The following is a 12,786-nucleotide window of genomic DNA, read 5'->3' as shown; positions in this document are numbered from 1 at the left end:
CAGCTTAGCAATTCGAATATATCACCCCAACAACCATCATCAAAAGAGAACCCTGGGACCTGCCATGAAGCAAATGCTTGGTGTGAATCAATGGATGGCTGAGTAAATAGCCAAAAGTGAACTGCAAGCAGCAGGAATGGATTTGAGAAAAATCAACAATTCAGCATGGCCCTCAGATACGGTGTGGGCCTTCCAAGGCCTGTGCGTGCTTGCTGCAGGGAAAGAGAGTAAACCAGAAGCCTAGTTTTGAAGGGGAACAGGTTACCTACTGGCACCAGCCTCTGTTGATTACACACCGCAAGAGCCTGGAGAGGAAGCAGGTGAATCCAGTCTTCTCTGTCTCTAAACACCTCAGTTTACCTAGCTCTATTGTGGGGGTCTTGCAATTTCAAGTTCCTTCTGTGATGATCCAAGAAATAATAGGTCTAGCAAGTGCTTTATGTAAACCAAAAAGTGCCGGCACAAGGTTGAGGAGGCAGCACTGACCAGGTGTGTCCAGGGTAAATTCTCTAGAGGAGCGTTTCATAAATTGAACGTGCATTGGGATCTCCTGGGAATTTTGATGAACTGAACATCCCGCTTCATGGGTCTGGAGTGGGGCCTCAGCGATGCTAACAAGCTTCCAGGTGATGCTGATGCTGCCGGTCCGCGGACCACACTCCGGAGTAGCAAGGGGCTAGAAGGGCCAAATCTGCCTGCGTGGAGGCAAGTCGGGGAGATGGGGAGAATGGAAAGAAGGACGGTAGAAGGGAAGCTGCTAGGAAGGAGAGATCGGTGCGGGGAGGAGGGGGTTCCAAGAAGAAGGGGGAGGCTGTGGTGCTGGAGCGAGGATGCGCAGACCGAGGCAGGGAGGCGGGGGTGCGGGAGGCTCCGCGGCTGCGCGGGCGCGTGCTGGTGGCCTCGGCGGAGGCTCAGTCCCGGCCCGCGCCCGCGGCGCCCCCGCTGCGGCCCGAGCGGCCTGGCTGCGGGATCTGTGCGCAGCGATGGCGCGGCCGCCCCGGCAGCACCCGGGGGTCTGGGCGTCGCTGCTCCTGCTGCTACTGACGGGGCCCGCCGCCTGCGCAGCCAGCCCCGCGGACGACGGTGCGGGCCCGGGGGGCCGGGGACCCCGGGGACGCGCGCGGGGGGACACGGGCGCCGACGAGGCGGTGCCGCGCCACGACTCCTCCTACGGCACCTTCGCGGGGGAGTTCTACGACCTGCGCTACCTGTCGGAGGAGGGTGAGGCTGCGGGAGGGCGAGGGGTTGCGGGAGGGGAGACCCGGGGTGGGGGACCGAGGATCGGGGGAACGAGGAGAGGGGGCGAGGGAGGGGGAGGGGGTCGGAAAAGATGTCCGTGGAGGCACCTCTTGCAGGGGCGAGGCCAGGATGGGGAGCGCAGTGCCCAGACCTCCGCCGGCCTGGAGGAAAGGCCCAAAGAGCTGTCAATGCCTGCCGCCCGCTTTACAGATGGGGAGAGTGAGGCTGGGAGAGGGAGGGGTCATCCAAGTTCTGCAAGGCTGTGGATAGGGGTGGGTGCTGAGTCTAAGCTCCCCCAGTTCTTAGATCTGGCTTCCACCTTTGCCGCCTGGGGTTGGGTTATAGGGGAGGAGGCCGCCATCTGGCCAGGGCAGCTAGGGGGAAGCAGAAAAACCCCAACCTAAAGAGAGAGGTTGCCTTATTTCCTCCCTGTCTGTATTGACCTAAATTTGCAGTGACCAGCGCCCACCTCGTAGCATTCTGTTCCTGCTCACTGACCCGTCAGAGCTGGGTCACATCAGCCTCCCCACTCCCATCCCTCCTCTTTTATGACGCCACATATGTTATGGTCCCCTAGTGCGAGCCACCATTGTTGTGGCCTGCTGGGCCCGCAGACTGGGAGTTTGTCAGCCAAGGGCCTCCATGTAGAGCTGCTTCAACGAGCACAAAAGCCAAGCGGATGGTGGTCAGAAGGAATGGAAACTGGCCTCTTTAAGCAACTTTGGGAAGTAGTGACTTTCCTTTTCTTCTGCTAAGAGGGATATCCAACAATCAAGCTGGGGTTTGAAGTGTTGAGTCCCAGGAGCTCATAGCTGTTAGTGGATGTGTCTGTTGTTAAGGATTAAGTTCAGCTGTATACAACAAGCAAACATTAATAGCTTCAACAAGATAGAAGTTTCTCTCTTACAGAAAGAAACCTAGAAATAGGTAATCCAGAACTGGTGTGGAGGCTCCTTGGTCACCAGTGTCTCTGGATCCTGCCCTTCTGTTTCTTCACAATTCTTAGCATGGTAACTTCATGGTTCAAAATAACTGCTTGAGCTACAGCCATTATGTTCACATTCTAGACAGTGGGAAAAATGAAGCAGGAAGAAGGTCACTGACTACTTTATAAAGGGATTACTCGGAAGTTTCATATAACAATTTTTATACTTCTTTGGCCACAACTTAATCATGTGGTTGCACATAGGTACAAAGGAGGATGTAAAGTAGAGCCTATTAGCTGAGACATAATATGCCCAGTTCAAAAATCAGAATTATTGTATTAAAGAAGATGGAGAGAATGGATTTGGGGAAACGTATTAAGTAGAGGCTTAACTGCTGAATTAGAGATTTTAACATATAGTGGTTTAAATAAGGTAGTTTATTTTTCTCTCTGATAAGAGTCTGGTTGGTCTGGGGCTGGTGGGATGACTCTGTTCCGCAAGGTCATTCAGGGACCCGGGTTCTTTCCATCTTGTTGCTCTGCCATCCCCCTGAGGCTTTGTCCTCATCGGTACAGTAGAAGCCAGGTTGCTTGCATGTCCTTGTTCAAGATTGAGGGAAAGAAAAAGAGAAGTTCAGGGCAAGTGGTTACCTTTTAGGCTGGCTGCCCACATTACTGCTGTTCACATTCCTTTGGCAAAAACATAGTTACAATGACCTAGCTTCAAGGGAGACTAAGAAATGTAGTCTTCTAGCTGGAGAGCCATGTGGCGGAATCTGTCACTCTGGAAAAGAATAAATATTCCGAAGCCCGTCTGTTTCTGAAAGCATCTAATGTATCTTTACATTGTACACAGCCTGGTGCTGCCAGGTGACTTAAATGTGGTATGTGAGAACTTATATTCTGATTGGGCTCATGCATCTAACAAATGAAGGATAAGCTCAGATTCTGTACGTCCTTTGAGTCTCTCTGCGGAGAGAATGATATGTTCATTGTATAGTCCAGAAAGTTTTATGAATGTGGACATCAGGTGGGCCACAGCCATCAAGGACAGCTTTTATAGAGTCAAGCCATGAAGTAGGAAAGACTTCAGTGACACAGAAGAGGGAAGGCATTTAGGTGAGGTGATCACATAGCAGGCAGCAGGGCTTTGTACCGATCCCTAGTGTGTCTGCTTCGCGCCCCCACCGTTCTGCACATAAAACTGGTTTAACCCTCCTGAAGCCTGCCTCTAACCTCTTGGCATTGCACTCAAAAGTCTGTGATGGGGCCGGGCGTGGTGCTTCACGCCTGTAATCCCAGCACTTTGGGAGGCTGAGGTGGGTGGATCAGGAGGTCAGGAGTTCGAGACCAGCCTGGCCAAATGGTAACACCCCGTCTCTACTAAAAATACAAAATTAGCCAGGCGTGGTGGTGCACGCCTGTAATCCCAGCTACTCAGGAGGCTGAGGCAGGAGAATTGCTTGAACCCAGGAGGTGGGGAGGTTGCAGTGAGCTGAGATTGCATCATTGCACTCCATCCTGGACAACAGAGTGAGACTCGGTCTCAAAAAAAAAAAAAAAAATCAACCTGCTCCCTGAATGAATATTCAACTGCTTTATCTGAAATGTCCTCCCTGGCTCAACTTCCTGTTACAACCATATCTCCCCTTCCCATACCCTGAGCTTTTACTCTCCATTCTTCTCCTACCCTCTTCTCTCTGACAGTTTCACTTCCTCTTTGCATACAGATTCTACCACCATCTGGTGGGTGCTAGTTGAGATGTAAGTGGCGTGGGGCTATCAGAGGCAGTGCCTCTGCTAGATTACCCTGGGCCTGGGCTTCATCCCTGTGGGTCCTGAATAGAGACTTTCCCAAGACGCTTAGAAGTAAACAGTGACATTGCCTTAAAAGCGGGGGCTGAGGAGGGGTTGCCAGAGAGAGGGAAGAAGAACCAGGAGAGAGGGGTGTCCCAGAAGGCAAAGGAAAAGAGCCTGTTTCCTACCAAAGTGTGGCCTGATAGCGTGAAGGCTCAAAATTATCGATGGATTCAGGAGATGAGAGGTTATGGGTGGAACTCTCCTAGGACAGATTCAGTGGAGAAGGAAGGAGGGAACCTGACTGACCTTGGAGGACGTGGCAAGTGAAGAAGTGCCGGTAATGCCTTTGACTTATTCTATCAATACACTTGAGGTTGTCCATTTCTAATGACTAGGCTACTTTTTCCCTCTGTGCAGGGTACCCCCTTCTTATGTCTCAAATAGCCATGAAACTGAGTACAAAAATCAGGAAAAAAGGAATTTGAATAATGGAGGTGGGAATGGAAATCCACTGAAACTGAGAGAGAGCCTACTGACCATTACCTACCCTACCCAGAGACTATTTCCCCAGTATCCAGATTGCCCAAAACCCTCAAATCCAGAGGCAGGATGCTGGCTAATTTGCTGTCTCAAGAAAATGATCACCCCCTAACATGGTCATTTTTAAAAATTTAAGTTATGCTAGTGTTCAGAATTCTTTGAGGGTCCCACTGTCTAAGCCTATACTACTCATGCTTACAGTCTCAGCTCAAATGTCACCTCTTTCAGGAAGCCTTCCCTGATTTTCTCCTTCTCCCACAGAAGATATTCTTCCACAGCACACAGTCTGCCGTGACCCTCTTTGCTGTCTATGGTCAGGAGTTCAGATAGGATCTTAGTGCTTGAATCCTACCACTCACACTTCTTTCCCTTGAGGTTCTTAACCCAGAATCTATATATTCAGAGCAATGATAGAATGTGAAACAGATTACCATTTGATTATGGGCAAATGCTCATTTCTGAGGGTTCTTTGGGGAAAAACAAACAAAACTGAGTTGGATGTTGGCTAAGGGTTAAGTCCCAAATGAAGCTTGCTTCTCCCTGCTGCTAAGATGGCCAGGTTTGAGAAGCAGACCCTGAGTCTTAACCCAGCCAGCTACATGGATGATGTTAACTGCCTGACCCTTGGAGCCATAACCTGCCTAAGAAGGAAAAGACAGAACATCATTTATGGTCACTTACCTTTAAGGCATAGTCATCTGACTACTTGTAAAATGTGGCTCAATCAAGGATTTTCTGACCATTGAGTTCTGATCACAATTTTTCTCGGGAAAGAGCTAGAGAGGTAGAAAGAAGGACAGAACATGGGGCAAAGGGCAGAAGTTTAGGCATCTTCCTATATCCTTCCCCCATCTACCATGGACGGATGTGGATATATAACTTACCACTCTACTAATTTGGAAGTCCTTTAAGGGTAACAATTTACATCTAATTTATCTTTGTATCCTTCATGAATCTAGCCTGATCATAATACCAATTAGAGCAACTCTTAGTATGTGCTTACTACGCAGCAGGCCCCGCTTTAAAGTACCTTGTCCATATTAATGTTAATCCTTATAGCAACACTGTGAGTTAAATACTACTATTATTGCTACTGTAGAGATAAAGAAACTGACCCACAGAAAGTTTGAATATTTTAGCTAAAGTCACACAGCTAGAAAGTAGCAGAGAACTGTGTGGATTTGTTGATGGACTTAATGGATAAAGTGATAGAAGGTGTCCTGCCCATCTGGAATGGAGGGTCCCTGTTGACTTGCACTAGGAAATGGATTGGACAGGTAGAATTGGTTTTTTGTTTTTGTTTTTGAGACAGAATCTCGCTCTGTCATCCAGGCTGGAGTGCAGTAGTGCGATCTCAGCTCACTGCAACCTCCACCTCCTGGGTTCAAATGATGCTCGTGCCTCAGCCTCCCAAGTAGCTGGGATTACAGGCGTGCGCCACCACACCTGGCTAATTTTTGTATTTTTAGTAGAGACAGGGTTTCACCATGTTGGCCGGGCTGATCTTGAACTCCTGACCTCAAGAGATCTGCCTGCCTTGGCCTCCCAAAGTGCTGGAATTACATGCATGAGCCACCATGTCTGGCCTAGAGTTGGTATTTTTGTGAGTGAACTTGAGAGGAAGAGTTTGGAACTGATATGGTAGACAGTTAGGGACTACAGTTTCCTAAGCAGTGGAGTGGAAGGCTGAGTTTGCTTCTGTGTGGAACTTTACACCTTATAAAACCCCTTGATACTTTTACTTCATAATACAACCCTGAAAAGAGAAGGAACAAAAATTGAGGCCGTCCGGAAAGAGACTGATGCAGTAGTTCTCAGATGAAACTGAATGGTGTGGCCAGACAATTAAACTTCAAGGAATCAAGTACTAAATTAATACCTAAAGGCTGTGAGCCAAGCCGTTAATTAGAAGCAATAAATAGCAAACCAGAAGCCATTAACCACCCAGTAGAGTGTGGTAATAAAACAGGCTCAGGGGATTGCAAAAAAGGAACAGATAGTTTCTTGAATGAGACAAGAATGGAAACCACAAAGCCCAATTGAGAACCTAAAAAATCAACCAAGAAAATAAGCACCTTTCATGGTTCAGGAATAAATGAAGCGATTATAAAATAATAGAGAGGAAAGGAGGGAGAGAAAAAAATGGCTCGAATTGTTCTCCAAAACAGAATTTACTGAAAGAGCTTATAGATCCATGTCAGAAGAAGGAAAGAAAAGGAAGGAGAAGAATTGATACACCCTTTTTAAAAAAAAACCCAAGCCAATATTAATTTAGTCTCATTCAGGTTCTTATTTTAGAGGGGAAAAAATAGCATCAAAATGGAAAATGGAGAGAAAGGAACAAGCCAAAACAATTTAAGTGATGAAAAATGGGGGAACGGACAGAGCGAAGGGAAGAGGGAAAAGCTGGCTGTGTCTGGGTGGTTCAACACATGTGTCTCAAGACTAAGGAGGACAGGTAGGTGTAGGGGAGATGGAATGTTGGGGAGTAGTATGAGGAGCAGTGGGATGACAGAATTAGATTTCTGCTTCAGGCCGGGTGAGGCGGCCTGTAATCCCAGCACGTTGGGAAGCTGAGGCGGCAGATCACCTGAGGTCAAGAGTTCAAGACCAACCTGGCCAACATGGTAAAACCTGTCTCTACAAAAATACAAAAATTAGCCGGGCATGATGGCGGGTGCCTGTAATCCCAGCTACTCGGGAGGCTGAGGCAGGAGAACCACTTGAACCTGGGAGGCGGAGGTTGCAGTGAGCCAAGATCATGCCATTGCACTCCAGCTTGGGTGACAGAGCGAGACTCTGTCTAAAAAAAAAAAAAAAAAAAAAAGATTTCTTTCTCAGAAAGATGGCGGCAGGGCCAGAAGGAGTGAGAGAGAAGCCAGAGAACCAGATAAGAGGTAGAACTACAGCCAAAAGTCAGGCTCTGGTTTCTGAGGTAGGAATAACAAGAAGTGGTCAGGTGCAGTGGCTCATGCCTGTAATCCCAGCGATTTGAGAGGAGCCCAGGAGTTTGAGATCACCTTGGGCAACAAAGTGATACCCCATCTCTACAAAAAGATAAAAAAGTTAACCAGGCGTGGTGGCACACAGCTGTGATCCCAGCTACACGAGAGGCTGAGGCAGGAGGATCACTTGAGCCTAGGAGGTCGAGGCTACAGCGAGCCATGTTCATACCACTGTACTCTAGTCTGGGTGACAGAGTGAGACCCTGTCTCAAAATAAATAAATAAAAGGAATAACAGGAAGTGATGGCTGAGTAAATGTGCCAGGTTGGGGAAAGGGAGAAACTTAGGACTGAGGTTTAAGGATTGTGAGACTGTAGGTGGCTAGTGGGATTATCCACTAAGATAAGAAACATAGGAGCGATAGCTTTTGGGAGGTGGAGGAACTCATCTGGAATTGATTTGCTTGTGGAATATCCAGGGAGAAACCCCTGGAGGCAGTTGGCTGTTGGGTTTAAACTGATAGAAGAAAAGAAGAAAGGCCGAAAACTGTGAAGTGACAGAAAGAAGGGAATAAATCTAAAGATAGTAGAAGAAAACAAATAACAAAATAATAAAGATATAGCAGAATTAATGAAATAGAAACCAAATATTCAGTAAAGGGGATCTACAAAGCCTAAAGTGATTCTTTGAAAATATTAATAAGACAGGTAAGTGTATAGTCAGGGTTCTCCAGAGAAACAAAACCCATAGGATATGTATCTATGTAGACAGATTTATTTTAAGGAACTGGTTCACATGATTATGGAGGCTGGCAAGTTCCACAGTCTGCAGGTTGGGTCGGCAGGCTGGAGACCCAGAGATGAGCTGATGTTTGCAAGTCAGGTCCAAAGGCCATCTGCTGCTACACTGGTTGGTGGAGGTCACTCTTTTTGTTCTCTTCAGGCCTTTGACTGATTGGATGAGGCCAACTTGCATTATGGAGGCTAATCTACTTTGCTCAAAGGCCACCTACTTAAATGTTTTTTTGGTTGTTGTTGTTGTTGTTGAGACAGAGTCTCGCTCTGTCACCCAGGCTAGAATGCAATGGCGCGATCTTGGCTCACTACACTTCCCAGGTTCAAGCGATTCTCCTGCCTCAGCTTCCCAAGTAGCTGGGATTACAGGTGGGTCCCACCATGCCTGGCAATTTTTTGTATTTTTAATAAAGACAGGGTTTCACCATGTTGGTCAGGCTGGTCTCGAACCCCTGACCTCGTGATCCACCCGCCTCGGCCAGAGTGCTGGGATTACAGGCGTGAGCCACCGCGCCCGGCCCACCCACTTAAATGTTAATCCACTCCTAAAACACCCTTAAATAAACATTCAGGTTCTTTAAACCACATATCTGGGCACTTTGGCCAGCCAAATTGACATATAAAATTAACCATCTGGCAAAATTAATCAAGAAAAAAAGAAATAATATTAAGAATGACAAAGGGGGAACCTTAGACCTAGCAGAGATTAAAAAGCTAATTAAATCGTAATTATTACAACTTAATAAAAAGATAATCCAATTTAAAAATAGAAAAAAGCTTTAAAAAGACATTTTTCCGAAGAAGACATACAAATTGCCAACAAGCTCATGAAAAGATGCCCAACATCATGGGCTGTTAAGGAAATGCAAATCCAAATCATAAAGAGATACCATTTCACACCCACTAGGATGGTTGATTTTTTTAAAAGGAAAATAACAAGTCCTGGCAAGGATGTGAAGACATTGGACCTCTCATACATTGTTGGTAAGGATGTGAAATGGTGCAGCTACTTTGGAAAATAGTTTGGCAGTTTCTCAAAAAGTTAAACAAAGAATTACCATATGATGCATCATTTCTACTCCAAGGGAACTGGAAGCATATGTTCACACAAAAACTTGTCCATAGCAGCAGCATTTGTGATAGCCAAAAAGTGGAAACAACCCAAATGTCTATCAAACTGATGAATGGATATACACATGTGGTTGATCCATACAATGGCATATTATTTAGCTAGAAAAAGGAGTGAAGTTCTGATACATGCTACCATGTAATGAACCTTGAAAATATTATGCTAAGTGAAGGAAGCCAGACACAAAAGACCACATGTTGTATGATTCCATTGATATAAAAATGTCCAGAATAAGCAAATCCATAGAGGTAGAAAGTAGATTCATGGTTGCCAGGGGCTGAGAAGAGGGGGAATTGGGAGTGACTGCTAACAGGTACAGGGGTTCTTCTTGGAATCATGGAAGTGTTTGTGAATTAGATAGTGGTGATGGTTGCATAACCTTATGAATATATTAAAAAAACACTGATCTGTATACTTGAAAAAGGTGAATTTTACGGTATGTGAATTAGAGCTTACTAAAAATGAAAGCAGATAAGCTAATAAGAAATACAAGGAACAGTTTTATGCCAATACACTTGAAAATTTAAATGGAGAAATTCCTAGAAAAAAAATGCAACTTACCAAAAACTGACTCAAGAAAAATTAGAAAAACTGAATAATTTTTTACCCATCAAAGAAATTGAATCAGTTAAAAAAATCTTCTAACCAAGAAAGCTCCAGGCTCAGTTCTACCAGCCACTCAAGTGACAGCTGATGCTAACCTTAAACACATTATTTCAAAGGACCCTCAAAGAAGGAATGGTTTCCAGCTTGTTTATGAGGATAACATAACCTTATTAGCAAAACCAGACAAGGACACAATGAGAAAGGAACATCACAGAAGAGTTTTGATCACGTACATATGCATAAGTACTATACAAAATATTTCTGAAGGAATGGAAAATGATATTTTAGGCAAAGATGAACCATAAGAAAACCAAGATGACAGTAACGTCAGACAAAATATAGAAGATAAAACATAAGGAGCAAATTATGTCATATATCGATAGAAGAAACTAATCAGGAATGTTTACCTATAACAGTATAGTATCCAAATAAAAGCAGTAACTGATGGAAATAGTGTACAGCAAAATATAAACCAACATTTGTAATTGGACATACCACCCTTGGTATTGAAAAATCAAACACATTTTTAAAATAAAAGATATAGGGAGACCAAGGCAGGAGGATAGCTTTGAGACCAGGAGTTTGAGACCAGCCTGGGCAACATATTCTCTACAAAAAGATTAAAAAATTAGCCAGGCATGGTGGCACCTGCCTGTGGTCCCAGCTGCTCAGGGTGCTGAGGCAGGAGGATGGCTTGAGTCCAGGAATTTGAGGCTGCAATGAGCCATGATTGTGCCACTGCACTCTAGCCTGGGTGACACAGTGAGGCCCTGTCTCCAAAAAATAAAAATAAAATATATAGATAGTTTCAATTATATGAATGATAAGTTCAATTAAATAGATATGTAAAATCCACAAATACAGAATCATACTCTTTTTGAGCACATAAGATCCACTAAAATCAGCCATATACCAGAATATAAGAAAGTCAACAAATTACAAAACAGTCTACCTCATACAGATGTCTTCTGATTACAATGCTGTAAGATTTGAAATTAACAAAACTTTAGGGGAAAAAATCACCTATGTCTGTAAATAAAAACAATATTAACCTATATGTTAAGGAGAAAAATCATAAAGAAAATTAAGATATGCATATAATGACCATCAAAGCACTGCATGTCAAAATATCTGGCGTGAATCTAAAAGAGAGCTTAGAGGGAAATTTACAGTTTTGAATACATTTATCAGAAAATAAGAAAGATTAGACATTGGGCGTGGTGGCTTACAACTGTAATCTAAGCGCTTTGGAAGGCCGAGAGGGGCGGATAGCTTGAGCCTGGTAGTGGGAGAGCAGCCTGGTCAACGTGGCAAAACCCTGTCTCTACAAAAAATAAAAAAAAAGTAGCTGGGTGTGGTGGCTGATGCCTGTAGTCCCAGGGTGAGGTAGGAGGATCACCTGAGCCGGGGAGGCGGAGGTTACAGTCATCGCGCCAGTGCGCTCCAGCCTGGGTGAGACAGCAAGACCCTGTCTCAAAAAAAAAAAAACGTCCAGGTGCAGTGGCTCATGCCTGTAATCCCAGCACTTTGGGAAGCTGAGGCGGGTGGATCACGAGGTCAGGAGATTGAGACCATCCTGGCTAACACGGTGAAACCCTGTCTCTACTAAAAGTACAAAAAAATTAGCCGGGCGTGGTGGTCCACCCCTGTAGTTCCAGCTACTGGGGAGGCTGAGGCAGGAGAACTGCTTGAACCCGGGAGGCGGAGGTTGCAGTGAGGCGAGATCGTGCCACTGCACTCCAGCCTGGGCAACAGAGTGAGACTCCTTCTCAAAAAAAAGAAAGTAAGCTAAGCATTCAATTAAAAATGGAAACAAAAAGGAAGGAAATAACAGATCTGGGTGGGAATAAATGAAATGGAAAACACATGTGAAAATGAGGTGATGACCCAAACTGAATGTGGATTGTTTTGAAAACTCTCATAAGATACACAAATTTCTGGCATGACCAATCAAGGGAAAGAGTGAAAATACAGATAAACTGTGTATGGAATTAAAAAGGAGAAATTTGACAAATACGGTGAATGAACTCCCTCTGCATCTATCCCAGAGTCTCTAGTGTGCCGGCCCCTGATGCAGAGGCTAGATTATTACCTGGAATCCTGAGTTCTGGATACAGTTTTGATTCCGTGAATCATGTACATGACACTGGAGTCAGAACTGGGTTATGTGAAGGGAGGGAATGGGACGCAAGACATCCATTTTTTTTCTGCAACAGTTTTATTGAGATATAATTCACATACCATGCAATTCACCCAATTAAAATGTGCAATGCAGTGGGTTTTAGTATATTCACAGGGTTGTGCATCTGTCACCACAATCAATTTTAGAACATTTGCATCATCCCCAAAAGAAATCCTATACCTTTAGCTACTACTCTGCAGTCCCTCATCTCCCTCCTCCCCACCCCAGCTTGAGACAACCACGAATCTTTCTGATTCAATATTTGTGTATCCTGGACTTTTTTTTTTTTTTTTTTTTTTGAGATGGAGTCTTGCTCTGTCGCCCAGGCTGGAGTGCAGTGGTGCAATTTTAGCTCACTGCAACCTCCACCTCCCAGGTTCAAGCAATTCTCCTGTCTCAGCCTCTTGAGTAGCTAGGACTACAGGTGTGCTTTTTTTTTTTTTTTTTTTTTTTTTTTTTTTTGTATTTTTAGTAGAAACAGGGTTTCGCCATGTTGGCCAGGCTGGTCTCAAACTCCTGACCTCAAGTGATCTGCCTGCCTCAGCCTCCTAAAGTGCTGGGATTACAGGCATGAGCCACCGTGCCCAGCCTTGTCCTAGACATTCCATGTAAATGAGATTATATAA

At 45.1% G+C, this 12,786-nt stretch overlaps 1 protein-coding gene across 1 annotated transcript in view; it reads left to right on the top strand.

The window, feature by feature from the left end:
* The first annotated feature begins 850 nt into the window (after window positions 1–850).
* FRRS1L (ferric chelate reductase 1 like) overlaps window positions 851–12,786 on the top strand; it is a 37,253-nt gene continuing 25,317 nt past the window's right edge. Inside the window, exon 1 of the mRNA XM_019032991.4 lies at window positions 851–1,221. Coding sequence (XP_018888536.3) covers window positions 984–1,221 — 238 coding nt within the window. The 5' untranslated portion in view covers window positions 851–983. The remainder of the gene's footprint in view (window positions 1,222–12,786) is intronic.

Source organism: Gorilla gorilla, chromosome 13 (assembly GCF_029281585.2).
Source record: "Gorilla gorilla gorilla isolate KB3781 chromosome 13, NHGRI_mGorGor1-v2.1_pri, whole genome shotgun sequence".
Lineage (NCBI taxonomy): Eukaryota > Metazoa > Chordata > Mammalia > Primates > Hominidae > Gorilla > Gorilla gorilla.
This window is presented reverse-complemented; position numbering and strand designations above follow the sequence as displayed.